Genomic DNA, 17872 nt, shown 5'->3' on the forward strand with positions numbered 1-17872 from the left:
AAAGTAATAAAAACAAATTTCTAAAAATTTTATTAAAACTTAAAATACCGTTTTACAAAATTAAATTCATTCTCTTCCTTCTTTCAGCTAACTTATTTACAATTTCTGAGGAATTTAGACCTATTGTCACATTCCGATGAATACTCATGAGAGCTAATCCTGTAAGCCTCTCGTCTCCCATTCTATTTCTAAGATAAGTTTTTAACCGTTTAAGTGATGAAAAAGTACGTTCAGGTGTGGCAGTAGATACTGGAAGTGTTGCTAAAATTTGAAGAAGTTTCCTAACCGTTGGAAAAAAAATTTCATCACATCGGTCCATAGCTTCTAGTGCAGTAGACGGCTGTTCTTGATTGCACCAGTGGTTGTGCCAAAGCTCATACTCACTTACTAAATGTTTTATTTCAACTTCCCTGAGAAATATTTCTCCGATTCCTGCTATACATTTCTTTGCTCTCTCAGTATTTTGGGTGCGATCTGGTAGAAGCAACTGAATTCCTGAAATTGCTTCTTCGTGAGGTTTAAAGTGAGCATCAAGCTCGGTCACTACATGTTCTATAAATGGATAAAATATATTTCGCCGATAGTAAACTTCAGCAGTGTCCCCTGGTATATTATTGCGGTTCAATTGTCTCCTACTTACTCTTGGAACAGTTATATCTGCTGAAATTAATTTTTTTGCTTCCTCAAAAAGATTTGAGAATTCACGTTCGTTACGAAGGTTCTGTAAAGTGGTTTTTATTGTTTTTACGTAACTGCAAGAGTCGGTTAAATCTACATTGACTTTTTGTAGGGTTCGGTTTAAGCTTGACGTATAGGAGAAAACCTTCCTTAAAATAGTTAGTGAAACTATAAATTGACTGTTTTCCATTGCGACTTGTAACTGGTAAGCTTGGGTTGCAATTTCCCTTCCAGATTCTTGAAGTTCTTGAAGCACGGAATTTACTACAGGAAACATCTCAGCAAATCTTTCGACGGCTGTATGTTTTTCTGTCCAGCGTGTCTCACAAAGCGAGATAAGCGTTGAATGAGGTGCTTCAATCTCGTCCGCAGTTCTTTTTAAAAGTCCATCCCGGAGTGCAGATTGCCGAAAGAAGTTAATTATACTTTTAATAGTTCCGATGCAGTTTCGTATTGCAGGGATCTCGCATGAATGACCCAAAATTAAGTTTAATGTGTGCGCCACACAGTGTACGAATAGTGCTCGAGAATATTTGTCCATGATTATTGTTCTTACTCCTTTAAATCGTCCGCTCATCACAGCCGCACCATCATAGCCCTGGCCAACTAAATTCTCCAAATCTAATCCAAACGACTTAAGTTTATCGATGATTGTCGTAGCTAGAGCTAATCCTGTTACTTCATCAACGTGTATAAATTCAATGAAATCCTCTCGAATAAGTGCCTTTCCAGAAGAGCAGTCTACATACCGAAGGCAAAGTGAGAGTTGTTGGTGACGCGAAATGTCTTGAGTTTCGTCAGCAAGTACAGCAAAGAAACCTGATTGTTTCACTCTATTTATTATTTGCTCCTGAACAGCATTTCCACACAAATCAATAATTTCATTTTGAACGACGGACGATGTGTACATAGCCCGAGAATGATTGCTTTGAGAAATAAGGTGATTTTTAAGTACTTCATCACCAGCTTGCGCACGAAAACGAAGTAGTGCACGAAAATTACCGTCATTATGTAGAGGATCTATAATACCGATTTCACCAGAGTCTTGATTTCCTCTCAAAGGCAATTCCTGCCGTCCGCAAAATAAGATTGTGTCCACTATGGCACATAGCCTCTCTCTATTTTCTCGGGCAATTTTTTTATTTTCTTCATTAAACGACTCTGTAATATCACGAGTTTGACCTTCCATAACGCTTACAAAATTTCTTGCCCGTTCAACAGCATATTTATGATAATTTGTATTTCGATGATGTTCCATTTTTTCCAGAGCTTTTTTCCAGTTATTAAATGGTTTTGTGACAAAACTTCCAAGTTTTTGATCACCGCGACCACCTTCGGTCTGTCCAAATAAAACGCACATTTTGCATAATGATCCTTGTAACATATTTGAATATACTAACCATGGATTCTTTTGGGTCCAATGACGTTGAAAACAAAGTTTTCTTTTACCACAGACGGGGAACTTAAAAGTCTCTGGAGGGGTCCAAGTTTCTTTTAAAACTGTTAATTTTTCTTCGTCATTTTTTGGATTATTTGATAAATATTTACCAAAATCGTAGTCCATACCAGAATCCAGACCAGCTAAAAAAAATGCTTTAAAATGGTGAGAGATTAAAATTAAAGTAACTTACCATTGCTTGGTTCTCTGTTTCTATCTGAGGTGGAGGGAGTTGGAGCATCCCCATCTGTACTAATATCCATACTCGGCGTAGTTAGGATTTTATCGTTTTGAGGATTCGGTTCATCATTAGTTTTCCCCTTCTTTGGAAAAAATCCCAAAAGCGACTGCTGTAAAGTTCGTTTCATACTTCTTTCACTAAAACATTAATATTAAGCAATATCCAAATAATAATTATTATATTATCTATATATACGTAACGACACTGTAGATACTTACACAAACACCACAAAAATTTCGACAAATACAACAGTTTACTGGATTTGTACTTGTACGATAGCAACAAAATAAAGAAAACAATACACAAATCCACATATGCACCGGCCGGCCGACAAACAAGACTGGCACTAGACAGACAGCACTAGACTGCGACTCATATATAACCACCGTTCAGTGATAAAATAAGTTGGGTCACTCTCGATTTAGCGCCGGTTTACCTGCCCCCGTCGTCTCACGCCCCGTACCTACCAAATTCTCACCGGTCAGTCCACTCTAAATTTCTATCGTTCAGGCACCGTTCAATGTATTTGCGGAGCGTTCAATAGGGTAAGAGCACCAGTTATTGGCCTCTTAAGGAGAGCACGTCGATATATATCTATGAAATGTTTTGTCACTGTGGCCTATTGTAACTATTTTTAACACCATGGAATTTTATTATTATTTCTACATATTGCAAAATTTTATTACGTTAATATTTCATGTGTGAAAATATTTTATATGTGTTCTTTTGTAAACGTGCAAATGAACCAGTTATTGGCCACCCTGTTCCAGTTATTGACACCATATGCGTTAGTGATTGGCCATCATTTTTTAAAGAGATATTTTACCAAATAATTCGTAAGTTAAAATAGATAGATAGGTAGGTGTTTGGGTAAGCAAGGATTTTGTGATGAATGTGGACACAAAAAAAGACACATGTCAAAGTAAACTTTTATTTTTTATTTTGGTAAGATTCGCAAACATATACTTGATCTGTGTCGCCATAGAATCTTGTTATGCAAGTTACATGATATGTTCTAAGACACATTTGGCATCTAATGCCTTCTTTACACTCTGTAATATTTAGTACACATAGATAACACGCACCTTTAGTAACTTTTTGGTTTTTAAAATGTGATGGAATGTTTGATACCAAGTTTTTATTTTTAAAACGCGGAAGAACGTTTGATACCAAGTTTCGATTTTCAAAGTGTGAAGGAATATTTGATAATAAATTATCAGATAGAATTGTAATTTTTGTTGAGGACTGATCTGTATTATCATCAAATAATTTCCGTTTGGGTACAATTTTTTTCTCAGGGCTTGGAGATTTAGTGTGGGCGAGAAATATTTGCGGATATAATCTCAAATTCACTTCTGGTGTAGTTGAATGGTTGAAAATGTCAATATTATCTTGGTTATTTACAGAGCTTGATGATTTTGTGTGAGAATGAGATTCTGGTATAGGAACTTTGACAAATTCAGGTAGTGGTGGCTCAAAAACCTCAATATTGTTACTTCTACTTTCCTGGTTTAGAGGAGAAAACACTTTCAATGCATTTTTATCTTTTTTTGATAATTTTCAATGATAATGTGAACTTTTACACCTTTTTTTAATTTTGTTAAGGTCATTTCTATGGGTTGTCTACTTTGCTCTTCAGACTTAAAAGTTTTAGCTAATTTTTTGGGATTTTTATTCTTCGAGCTTTTTATTTTTTTTTTGATTTTCCTTAATACTCTGTTTTTCTTTTCTTTCAAGTTTCCTCTGTTCCTTTTTACGCCCCTCTTCTAATTTTTTTCCATTTTTTCTTTTTCTATTTTTCTTCTATCTGATGAAGTTAGAACAAATGGAAGCTTTTGAGTTTCCTTCTTTCCTTTTCGTACTAGAGTATCTGGCCATATTAAGTAAGTCACAATAGATTTATTTGTAGCATTTACAGATATATTTTCAGAAATGTTTAGGGATTTCTCGGGTTTTTTGGTTTTTTGACCTTTTTTAACCGTTTTTGTCAAACTTGATTCAGCTTGATTTGTATATTCTTGTATTCTTTGCATGTTGAAAATTTCATTCTCAGGTACCATCAAGGTTTCGTTCTCGATTTTAGGAATGTTTACAATTTCAGTATCATCTATTATTACAGGTATATCATTTATATCGAAAATTACTTCACTTGTATCTAAAAATTTTACTTCTTCGTCTAAAATATTTTCTTGTTCGTCGTTTGTAGAAATTTTTACCGATGCTAAAAAGATTTGTTTCAATATTTGGTAATCATCAGATAGAGTTTTACAATTATTTCGACAAAGCTCTTTAATTTTGTCATTGCCAACTATTTCAAAAAATTATTTATAAGAAATTGTTGTATTTGGATCAATAAGTGTTGGTAAATCATTGTACTTATTCAGATTATCTTCAGTTTCAAATTCTTTCACAAAATATTTTGAATAGTCAAGAGCAGAAGAATTCCAAGGAAATATACCGCATGCCCTAAACCCACTTCTGATAACATCTGGATTTAACCTATCTATAGCAGATTTTAAAACAGGGGCAAACTGTACTTTCGTTAACACTTTTTGGGGGTTGTCTCTCCTAAACTGAAGCACAGCTTTGTTCCAAAATGTTTTTAGAGGCTTAAATGCAGCCACATCCGCTGGTTGCAATAATCTCGTGGCATTAGGATATAAAGCTACAAAAATAATTTTTAAATCTGTGCAAAGTTGACTTGTCTGTATAGTTTAATGGGTTTTATGCCCATCAACAAAAAGTATCACCGGACGTGTAATATTATTTCGATCTAAATAAGGGTTAAATATATTTCCAATATATTTATAAAAGTTTTTGTTGTCCATCCAACCATTTTCAGTTAAACCAACACCCCACGAATTCGGCACAGTACTTAGTATATCATTTGGCAATCTTTTATGGGGATAAATTATCATAGGAGGTAAAATATTGCCTATTGCAGAAAATGTGAACATAACTGTTAAGTTAACCTTTGGGTTATGTTCAATTTAATAGACGTTTCTGGAACCCTTCATAGCCAAAACCTTTTTATTTTTGGGACATAGATAAAAACATGTCTCGTTACCATTGAAGATTCTTGTTGGGACTTGAAGAACGTCTGAAAGTCCTTTTTTATTTAGATAAGATTTTATGTTGTCAAACCATTTGGTAATATCCCTTTGGTTAATGTTTGAACTTGCTGATGTCACTCCCTCTGAAGTCCTTAGCGAAATGTTGGGATTGCGCTTTAGAAATGCTGATAGCCATGTTCTACCTGGTCTATTTTCAACAAATGGATTAACTCTAGGGTTACTCTCTAAAAATGATTTAACGGAGTCCTTAATGTCGTCAACACGAACAGGAAATCCTCTATTTTGACAATGAAAAATCCAGAGTTTCAGTTGTTCCTCTTCATCCTTCGAAAGAAATGGATCTGGTCCATGGGTTATCTTGTAATGAAATTTTTCACTTTTCCGGTAACTTATAGTGGCTCTGGGAATATTAAACATTCTTGAGGCTTCTCGCTCACTCATACCATTTTTAATTAACTCTAACGCTTTTTTAACATCGTCTTCGGAATACTTTTTTTTTTAATTGTTTTCAGTTTTAGATCGTTTTGGCATATTTTCTAATTTATGTTAATTAGTTATTGGCCACATATAAAACACTAGTTATTAACATATGTCAATCACTAGATTCTTACAAAATCTAATGTTTGAGTTATTGGCCATCTAGGCCAATAACTGATACATTGATAATTTCATGTATTAGTAGTTGGCCACCTTAAAATTTACGTTATTTGTATAAATAACGTTATATTCGTTATGCAGTTTGGAAGAGGACATACACTATATTCTCACAAAAACATAAAATATAAAGTAGAAAGTAAATTGCAGTATATAGTACTTACCGACCAACACAAGTTTCTATAGGTAAATAACAAAATTTCGGTTGCAAACTAGCGGCACAGAACAGTGTCTCATTCAACATCGAATACTGACTAAAATTTAATGGTTACCTTGAAACTAGATGTGTCATACTCTAGAAGACATGTTGGCAAACTTTAAAAAAGTAGTTAGAATTAACAAAATACCAACATTTTCCTAATTCTAATCAAAACATATTAGTAGGCCAATAACTAGCACATGGCCAACAACTGGTGCATTTACCCTATCATTTATGACTACCGGCAAAAAATCTTTCGGCAAGAGCCGAGATCAAAAGAGTGAACCTACTATTTGGAATAGGTGTACGGTGATATAACTACTAATAGCGTTCTAATTCTAATAGGTATTAGTTTATCTGTATCTACGCTGCTACTGCGGACCGACAGCATCCGTGCGCTGACTCATTAATTTATTTTTATTTTTTATACATGTAATATTGGATTAAAAGTAATAGTTTTGCATGGACTGCAAGGAGGGGGTTTGAACCCCCTAAACCCCCCCCATAAATACGTCCCTGGGCTGGCAGTTATATAATAGGCTGTATTTGTACTCACAACCCTTATTTTTTCATTAAGGAAGCACCGTCGATCCTTTTATTCTCTACAGTATTATTTTCTTTACCAGCTGGATTATAAACACCTTTCCTTTTGTTGAATAAACTGCATATTTAGTACAATTTCCGCTCATCTAAAAATGCACATAACTGAAATTTATTCCCTCGAATGCATATTTTTTATAATATATTACATATCTTAAAATAATTTATTAAAAATTAATTTTTTTTAATACACAACATGCCTCTTCTTCAATAAAGTTAAATTTGGCGCTAAAAATCGTTTAGTGACAATGATAATAATTGACAGAATCTTCCTTTTGTTGGATGTTACCAATCAAATTTACTTAAAATCCCTAATTTTCGTGCTTGAGATCAATCTTGTACGAGAATACCCGAAGTATCGTTTATAGAACACAACAAATACTTGAGCATGACTTTGACGTAAGTTCGACTTGGCGGAGCACGTGCTCAAGCACGAGCTTGAGTACCGACTATAAATACGGGGCTTAAAGAATCCTATGAAATTTGCTAAATGTGTCTAGCATCAGTCATATGGCAAGTTCAATAGTTTAAATAATTAGCCTTAAGTATAAATCAATTAAATAACTTTTAAACTATTTGACCGATCGGGGGAAATTTCGCACAAATTTAAAAGACGGTAATTCCTCGATGTTCAAATGTATCAATAACATTTTATTTTGTTAATAAAAAAATTAATAAAATTTATAAATTAGTGCAAAAAAACTGCTTTTTTGCAAGTATCTCCGTAAATTATTTATCCATTTTAATTGGAAAAACGAGAAAATAAAGATATTCTTGACATAAAACAAATGATATAAATATTGTTTATTTAAAATATAAGGGAAAATACTTATAGACAAAAAATCAAATTGTTGCCACAAATTATTGTTTAAAAAAACGCAAGGTAAAAATACGAGTAACTTTTCATTTATTCGTCATCTAGTAATCCCCACCTATGTCTTAAAAGCTTCAGATATCTGCGAAAAATTTTGCCGTGAAATCGATGATATTTGTATAACCAGAATGGGCTAATTGGAAATAAAGCACATTTCCTGAAATTAATAGTTCACAATGTAGATTGACCTAAACCAAGTACTTTGGTTTCCATGTTTGTCGGTCCTGTGCCAGTAAATCCGGTTGTCGCACTCCCATTTTCTGTAGATCTTTTTTGACTGCATCTATCCACCTTTTTTAGGCCGCCCTACAGACCTTCTTCCCTCTGGCCTTTCCCAGAACACATTGTTTATAAGGCGAATGTCGTTACTACGTATCACATGCCCTGCCCATCTGAATCTATTGGCCTTTATATATCTGACTAGATTTTCTTTTCCGAATAGAGACTCTAGCTCGTTATTGTATCTGCCCCTCCATTCGTTTGTCACGCTGTCTCTACAAGGGCCATATATCATTCGAAGAATTTTACGTTCCCACACCAGTAATTTATTTGTTTCTCTTTTTGTTAGCGTCCAAGTACTTTGTAGTAGTTACTTAAAAAATGTCTAAAAATGAATTTATTGCTTTCTGCTTAGTTGATCCTCATTTGTATTTGGTATATATCTAACATATTATTTAGTTTTTACATAGTATGTACAATGTACATACGTAGCATGTTTTTACCTAGTACTAAAAATATTATTTCAGATTATGTAGCAGCGTTAAATTTTGCCTCAAGAATAGATAACAATCCTCAAACTCTGGTATTTGATAACCTTAATGTAGAAGATAAAACTCAAGCTGGAAAAGATTTAAGAGCAATATATACTTCCTCATTTAAAGACAACAAAGGATTACTCTTGGAAGTAAGTGCGTTAGTTTTAATTTTTTAGTTTTTAAATGAGTAATAAAAAGTAATGGGTATATTATCATGATACCTGACATTATTTGTGGATAATATCTCAGGTGCTGCAATTTATCAAAGTTAGGGGTACGGCATTTTCGCAAATAAAAAACATGAATTTCGCATTTACTTTTTTATAACTACAAAATTATGCATTTAATTTTAATTACGAGTAAAACAACAAAAAACAATAATCAAAAGCTAACATCGTTATAATTTCGACATTCGACTCTTTAAGAGCTGTTCTTCGATCTGTAACTACAATATTATATTTGCTGAAGAATCGTTCTGCATCTACGCTGTTCGTTGGACTCCAGATCTGTAATGCTGGTTTAGAAAATGACGTAAAACTGCACTGTATAGCAAGAAAAATATCCTTCACACAATCCTAACAATTGAAGGATTAATCTATGAAAGTGAGTATATCCATATATGTACTGCAATTGCGTCATTGTTCTAAAAAAAAAGGAATTTTAGAAAAGCTATCTGAGAGTACACTCGGGTTCACAGTAAAACTTGAGCTATACATGGGTTAAATAACTGTCCAATGTGTAAGAAAGCTTGGTTTGTGTCTTTTAAAGTCATATGAAGAGTTAGTTTATTAAAGGCTTTGTTGTTTGCTTTCATAAGCATTTCCTTCAGTATAGCGTCAATTTCTTTATTTTCAGTGAGCAGTCGAGATGTTTTCACATCAAAATAACCTTGGCAATGGTGTTCAAGTAACGATTATAAGTCCTCTAATTTGTTCCATAAAAGATGAGTGAATGGATAACTGGCTCCTTCCAAATCGTCTATTCATTTCATTAATTTTGGACAGAACTCGGTGGTGAAGGTCATTTGAATTTCTAGTTTGCGTCTGAAAGTTTCATCTGCGTAATTGTCTTTGAGGAATATAATACTGGAATTTTCATTCTCTCACACATCAAAAAAATTGAGTATGTGATTAAGATATTTACTTAGATACGACACTGCTGAGAATCAAGAGTTCCATCTAGTTACAACTGGTACTGGATAAACTTTTGCTGGGAGATTGGGCACGTTTTCTTTTAAATAATTCAAGTAAGAATTCTTAATTTTTCTTGAAAGTTAAAAGGCTAACTTGACTTTTGCTGTAAAAATGTAAAAACTCCTTACTCCTTGAACTCTCCTACAAAAACATCACCAACAAGATTAACTTACCCAACACTGGTAATGTAAGATATGTGGCCCTATTAGAATTTTTAATAGGTTAAAGCAAGCATACATGTATCTTGCTGAATTTAATACCAGGCCTTTAACTTGTGAATAATCAATTTCAAAGTCTTTTAATGTATCTATAATTGCCTGTGAACACGTTATTGCATTGGCAGTATCAAGGAAGTTAACATTAACGCTAAAAAACATTCTCGATGTTGTACAGAATCTATAGTTCTGAAGAGAATAGCAAAAATACATCTTCCTTGTCCATCCGAGGTTTTGTCTGCTACTACTACATTGGGCTTGTCTTTCAGTCCAAACCGTGGTACTACCTTTCTCCTTAAAGTGTCCGCACATGGAAGAGCCCCTGATCCCGGCACATATTTAGCAATATATTCACGCACGGCTAGATGATCCAATTTATGAAGTGGAATGTTGGCGTTCAGACACATACTAACTGTATCCTCCACAAAAGTATCATTTTCTTCTTTTGCTCGTTTCTGTCTCGCAAAGCCACTAGCAATTGACATTTGTCGCTTAGTTCCTGAAGTAGATGCTATAGATTTTTTCTTGTTAATGTGGTTAGACGATTTTACATGTTTCTGCAGTGTGTCCTTTTTATCACTTTCCAAACGAGTATTACAATACTTACATATCACAATATTTGTGTCACACAAATATAGGCCATCTGTTGCAAATTCTTTGATTCGATCACTCAAAATTATTTTAGGGCGTCCCATTTTAGAGGATACTTTAAGTAACTTTATTTTACTATGAAAACTTTTTTGATAGATACGTTCCCACTCAGTAAAAATTGACGGAATGAGCACTGATTGTCCTGGTTGACTAATTTATATGTTTAAAAAATAAGAATTAGCCAACTTTTATCCCTACTTCGATTTTTACCGATACAAAAGACCGAAATGCAGATAACAGTTGGCTTATTTATATTTCTCAAAGAATTAACATTGAAAAATATCCTTGCCTTATCTTGTTTTCATTTATTTAATGATAAACAATAAAAGATCCTTCTGTTTCAACACTTGTTACGACAATAAACAATCCTTTCAAAAACTAGAATAGAAAAGTTTCTGTAAAATCTTTCCATATCTTCGTAGCTACCTACTTATTAAGAGGTGAGTTGAGCACCTAGATATTTCGCGGAAATAAACAAAAACTCCATATTTCGCATTAATTGCATATGTGTTCAAAATTTCGCCGAAATTCGCATCTATTTCGTAAAAACGAAAATTCCATACCCCTAATCATATTTGATCACAGTTACCAACAGTAGGTAATTGTTATATTAATATAACCGCCAACATTTGTAAAAGTAGCACCAGTTGAGAAACTTAAAATTTTCTTACCTAATATCAATACAAAAGAGTGTATTGGAATGTATAGAAAGCATTAGAGTGAAAAGAATAAAGAAAATAATGGCAAAAGTCGAAAATAAATACAAATATCCAACTAACTAAAAACATACACGATTTACAAACTTTATTCATGTAATTACAAGCCGAAAAACGTTATATTTATGTAGTATTTAGCAACTATTTTCCCCCTTTTATATAGGCTCCTAAGGCCTGTTTTTTCTTCAATGTTGGTCTTCTGCATTATTTAACTTATGACACCATCTCTTGCTTGGTCTTTCAATACTTCTTCGAGCATTTGGTGATTTGTCTCGTGATATTCTTACTGTTCTATTTTCTGACAGTCTGCTTATTTGTTCGTTTCATTTCTATTTCTGGTTTGTTACCCTTGTATTTATGTCTTCTACATTACATAACCTTTTTAATGTTCTCGTTCTTTTTCTATCAAGTACGCTTTTCCCGAATATTCTTTGGAGTATTCTCATATATGTCATTTCTAGAATTTGTTTCGTTTTGGATGTATTGGGCCGACACATCCAGTGTCTTATGGTTTTTGCTTTTGTGTCTTGTCTTAGGTGCTTGTTCTTCCAGACTGTATCATTAACAGATCCAGCTGGATTATTTTCTCTTCAATCTTGTTATCGGACTTCTCCAATATCTCTTTATCTAGTTATATCTACCCACATATATTTAAATTGTATTTCCTGCCTGATTTTGTTGCGTCAATTTCGATTTTACATCGTAGTGGGTATTTCGATGATGTCAAATATTTGATTTTTACCGCTGCAATTTTTATATTTTATTTGACTGGGGCTAGTTAAAAAACATTCAGCTAATTGCAATTCAGCAGTTAATTAATTTATTTTTATATCAGACCAAAAAAATACTTCTCCCTCTCACAGTTAAATCAGTACAAAAGACTAAAATATTCCTCTCAGAATATCGCCCAAATATCCAATTTTTAGTACCTTGCTCAAGTTAAGTAACTCAGAATTTGCCCTTCTTAAAACTTCCTCGTTTGAGGAATTTTGTAATTTCTGATAATTTAATAATAATTACTAACGAACACTAATGTAAATTAAAAACAAAATGTTTGGTTAGTTTTGTTATTCGGATTTGGTAGGACTGTTTCATAGACCTAGTTATCTTAAAAAAAAACTTAGATGCTCTTACTTGGTAGATTTCGTTAAAATAAGGTTTTACTTCGAAATTGATGTCTCATTTGGGCAATATCTTATTGTTAAATTCCTCCCTCAAGCAGTTGTCATTCTACTTTTTTTGCAATATGTGGTCGGTACTATTTGAAAAAAATAACAGGAGGTAAACCTATGTCTGCAGTACTCAAACTTATGCCATTTTCTCTCTATTCTTTTGCGGAAAAGAAGTTATGCCTATGACAATAGACATTTTAGTTTTTGTACTAATTTTATTTTTATTTTATTTTAGTTCTTTAGTGACAATTTGTATTCAACTCCCATAATACGTCAAGCAGAGTTAGTATCCAAGAAATCTCCGGTTTATCTTTACGAATTTGCCTACAGAGGATCAAACAAAGCGCTTCGGTTTGAAGGTATCGAAATTTTTAATTTTAGTCTTGTATCCGAACAATGAATGAAAGTTTAATTTTTTACCTTTTTTTAATTGTTTAATTGTTCTAGATGCCGATAATGTTGCCCATACATTTGAATTAAGATATTTGTTTGGCGATAAAAAGTTCAACAGACAAAATGATAAGTTGGTACATGAACGCATGATGAAGATGTGGACAAATTTTGTTAAATATATGTAAGTACAATCTTTCATAAGAGAACTGTTATTCGGTTGCACACTTTTGTACGTTGCAAAAAGCTAATGATTAGGTACAGAACGATTTATAATTGATTTTAATCCTTATATCTACTGAGAACTGTATAGGTAAAGTATAATGTAGGTAAGTTTATAACGCCAATAATATTACAATATTTAAAAAGATAAAATACTTTAAAAATAGCAAGTAAAAAATTTGGTAAATATGAAAAATTTATTTATAAAATTCTTTATAAAAGGTATAATATTAAAAAACCTTATCGGGCTACATCAAAGAACGTTTTTGGAATTCATATTCCATCATCATGCCATCTAGATGTAGATGTTTTAAGCCACTAAATTCTTGAGTAAAAACCCTTTTAATATTGTTAAATTAACTTTAAGTTACATTATTTAACTTTATAAACTAGAATGTTTGAGTTACAATAGAAATTATATAACACGGCAACGTAAGACTCCACTGGAGGTTGCTAGTCCTGAGACCAAGTGACTACCAGGACTTGTTCATATTCATTGTCATTAATTCATTCATTGAAAAGTCATTTCAATCAGTTTTTTAAGATTATACCTTTTATAAAGGAATTTTTAAATAAATTTTTTGTGACACATGGTATACAGCCAGCTACAGGAATTTAGTTTCCTTGTGGATTTTGGTAAATATGTTTGACTAGTTCGTTTTAAAATAAAAACGCGTGAAAGCTGTACAGATGTGTTGAACCAGGTTTTGAGGTTCTTTAACCAGGATCTTCTTCTTCCTCGAGCTCGCTTTCCAAATATTTTTCCTTGCAGGATGGCTTGTAGTAGGGCATATCTGGATTCATTTTACATAATGTGTCCGAAGTGTTGTTACTTTAGAGATATGATGATGATCAGTACTTTTTGGTTCTTCTTTATTCTTCTAAGGACGTCCTCATTTGTGACTTGATGAGTCCACGGGATCTTAAGTACTCTTCGATATAGGCACATCTCAAAGGCTTTCAATCTTCTGCACATATCTTCGTTCAGTCCAAGGTTTAATACCATAATAAAGGACAGAAAAGCATCGCAGCATTCTTACTTTTATACTGAGAAGGGTTGAGGCTCTTAAAAAAGGCCCCCATGCGGTTGAAGGTGGATCTAGATTTTCCGATGCGCGCTCTTATCTCCTGGTTGTTGGTCAATTCTTTATTTATTGTGGTGCCGAGGTAGTTGTAATGTGCCGATGTGTTTATATTAAATCCTTAATATTGACTGTAATACATGATTTTGTTCATAAGAACTTGTAGGTCTTCTAGGTTATCCGCAATTACTTTGGTATCATCTGCATATCTGATGTTATTTTGCTGGTACCCATTTTGAATATAAACTTTTTCAGTTTCGTGCAAAGCTTCGATGACTATTTTTTCGGAATTTGCATCACCTTGGCGTGCTGTACTCGATCAAACGCTTTCTCGTAATCAGTCAGGCAAACGTATAGGTCGCAGTTTACGCCACTGCATCTTTGGAATAAGACTTGTATTAAAAACAAATCTCTCTCGTACTAGAGCATTTATGAATCCTAACTGGTTAGAGGAAATTTAAGTTTTACACAGCCTATAAATTCTCTTACCGTACGATAAGTCATGAGGCTTATCGTACGGTATTAGTCGCATTTTTTGGCTCCTGGATTTCTGAAAGTGCAATAAACATAGACTTCAGCCATTCTGTAGATATTTCTCTATATACAGAGTTGTATATGTTATTAAGTATCTTTGTTAATATTGCGATTGATTCGTTGTCCATTAATTTGAGTAGTTTCGCTTGTATGTTATTGGGGCCAGCTGATTTTTAAATACCTTTAAAAAAATAACCTTTATCCACCTCTAAGTATTTTATTTTATTTCTTTTATTTAATTATGTTTATTTTTTTTTTACTAACCATTTACACTAAAAAATATAAAAAGCACAAAAATATATACACGGAGTGCGTGAGGGCCTTATACACCTGAAAATGCACACCGTACCATAATTTTTTCGTTCTAATATTTTTTATCCTGACTTTAAGTAACAAGCTTCTTTTCAATGCAGCAGTCGAAACTACAGATTAAGTGAATGCTCACGACTTTTACACACGTACACACACTAGGCAAGATGCCTATCAGGTATAAGAGCCTATCAGGCAAGTCAAATGGACCTACAGCCGCGTAACCTGAGCATTTAGGTCACGTGCTACAAGCGTCGGCTCTGTGACCAGTAATTTTGCGGAAGAACAAAATTTATTTTGCCAAATTGGCGGCTGAGTAAGCGAACATACAGATTTTTTGGATAGATTTTTTGGATCAAGTTTGGTTGACGGCTCTCTAGCCGGATCATACAGTTTTGGGGAGTTAAGTCGCACACCCAAGATATAAAAGTATGTTCCATTACCCAGGGCATCCAAAGTAACATTCAGTACATAAGCGTCCCCATTCGTAAGTCACAACTATGGGGAGGTGTGGTGGCAAGGCTTGAGAGTCAGATATGCACCAATTTATGAAGACGTGAGACTGGTTTAATCTTCGAACATGTGGGTCACGTTGTTCAATGGAACACACATATGTCCCTCGGGCCTGGGTTGTACGCGCGCCTGTTTGTGTGTGTGTGTGTGCTTTTTGGTGACAAAGTCGCTTCTAAAGCAGTACTTAATGCACGTTCTAAACTTGTTCTTTTCGGTAAGTCTAGGAAATTCATCACTGAGGTAGTTGACAGTGACGTTTTCAGTGTCTCGAATGCTTTTTGTCATTTTGCTGTCAATTTAAATTTAACATTCTTTATGGATAATTTATTAAATATTGTTCTGAAGCTATTTTCTTATATGTATTAAATATTAATGTATTTTATGATGCCGCTATTATGCAAAATGGTTAATAAGTTTCTTATAATAATTTGCAATGTTTGTTCCTTTAGCATTCTTTGGAATTGGGTATTGTTCCATTGCTATGATTTTCCCAGAACTGTATTTAAAGTATTCTGCTATTTAAATTTTTGTACGCTAATTATAGTAGTTATTACTTGACGAATTAATATTTAAAAAAAATTTAAATATTAATTTTTTTTTATTTATATTTAGTTTTAAAATTAATTTTCTTAATGTTTCTGGTTGTGGATATACTAGATATAAAAATAATCTAAGCAAGAAATTCAAATACAGCTAAAACTGGTTGTCATCTGGACAAGACGAACTTATTGTAGGAATGTAAAAAAAGGCTGCTCATAAATCATACACCTTTCATAAACCTTTTGAAAAAAATTTTAAGTTACTATTTTTTATTCTGGATAAGGGAATCTCAATATTAAATTCAATGATTTTGGTAGTTAATCGATAATTTTATTTATTCTAAACCACCCTTTCTACATAAAATCCTTGGTTGATAAATCTTCGATAGGTCCGGTACATGTCAAATAAAAGCTTTGTTTAAAAACTTTTACTCGTCTTTTCTTTTCAATAATTAGTTTTAGAATACCTTTGATAGTATTAAAAAATCAGTTACATTAAATGTATTTTAGGAATCCTACTCCTGATGACGACGATGACCTAATAAAATGGCCAAAAGTGAAATCTTCAAATATGGAGTACCTTATAATTAATTCTACTTTGGAGATATCTTCACAACCAAAAAGATACAAAAAGTGGAAGTCTGTTTTGGGTGAACATTTATCAAGTCCCTATTGGGTTTATTAAAAAAAAATAGCAACTTACAGTAACCTGAATTATTTAGTATACAAACATTCATTTTTTTATCATTTAAACTGTTTTTGTTCCTGTTCATAAATTTACATAAATATAGAAAACTTTTTTTATTTTTTTTATAACTCTCTAGTTTGGAGTCAACTAACTTATGAAGCTATCTTCCATCGGGCTCCTCCCCATGTAAATGATACGAGGCATAGTTGGTATTGAATAATTCAAATATTTGTAGCAGAATAAAATTAACCATGGTTATTGACAGATCTGCCTGACTGCAAGGTATAGAAAAGTGCTCTTGATGAATAATATGACTCTAACTCAAAGAAGAGACAATAAAGCGGCAACTATGATAATTTATTTTTTAAAAGTGGCATTAAAAACCAAAGATCTTGTATACTATTCTAATCTCCCTTAGTTACAAATCACACAAATAGCGGGTGAATTAAAAGGTTCCTTGTACAAGTTGCTTTTATGGAGATTGTACCATTGATTAGAGAAAAGTAAAACACAAATAATTACATGGAATGTGAAAAGTATATTTCACGGTAAAAACCAACAAAACACAATTAAGAAAGAGGATACTATGTTAAAAATGGTGCACACTGTTTTAGTTTTTGAGATCAGGTTCCTCCAAACAATTTTCAACAAATCAATTTTATTTTTCAAAAATTGCTAGAGAATTCTATTAGAGATATAAGTAGTAGTTTGGTATTAGTCCCGAAGGTCCGCGCGACCTTAATGTAAGTAGAAAAGAGGGGAGAGCGGAGCGCGCCACGCGGTTAATTCGGCCACTCAAGCGGGCCGGTTTACTTTAATGGGCTTTTCTCGAAACCATGTTTTTTCAACTCGTATTTTGAAACTATTGATAATTCAAATTGATAATTGTCAATGATAGCGTGAAATTTGTGATATTTTTTTATGGAAAAAACCTTGTTTTAATTATTCCTATATTTTTGATAAGTTTCTTTTGCTTCTTAACTTTCCGGTGCCTAAGAAAAACTACAAAAAAATGTGTGATTTTAACTAATTATTTTAATAGTTAATGTTTTCTGTCAGCATATGTAAACACGCTATTTTTCAGGGTATCATAATTTTCGCAAGAAATTTAAAAATTCACAATGGGGCTAATTTG

General features: G+C 33.0%; 1 protein-coding gene across 1 annotated transcript in view; it reads left to right on the forward strand.

Annotated features, from left to right (window-relative positions):
- Positions 1–16848, forward strand: part of LOC140438229 (carboxylic ester hydrolase-like) — a 56149-nt gene extending 39301 nt beyond the window's left edge. Inside the window, exons 8-11 of the mRNA XM_072527930.1 lie at positions 8505–8662; positions 12696–12819; positions 12908–13034; positions 16560–16848. Coding sequence (XP_072384031.1) covers positions 8505–8662; positions 12696–12819; positions 12908–13034; positions 16560–16734 — 584 coding nt within the window. The 3' untranslated portion in view covers positions 16735–16848. The remainder of the gene's footprint in view (positions 1–8504; positions 8663–12695; positions 12820–12907; positions 13035–16559) is intronic.
- The last annotated feature ends 1024 nt before the right edge of the window (positions 16849–17872 follow it).

Source organism: Diabrotica undecimpunctata, chromosome 4, assembly GCF_040954645.1.
Source record: "Diabrotica undecimpunctata isolate CICGRU chromosome 4, icDiaUnde3, whole genome shotgun sequence".
NCBI lineage: Eukaryota > Metazoa > Arthropoda > Insecta > Coleoptera > Chrysomelidae > Diabrotica > Diabrotica undecimpunctata.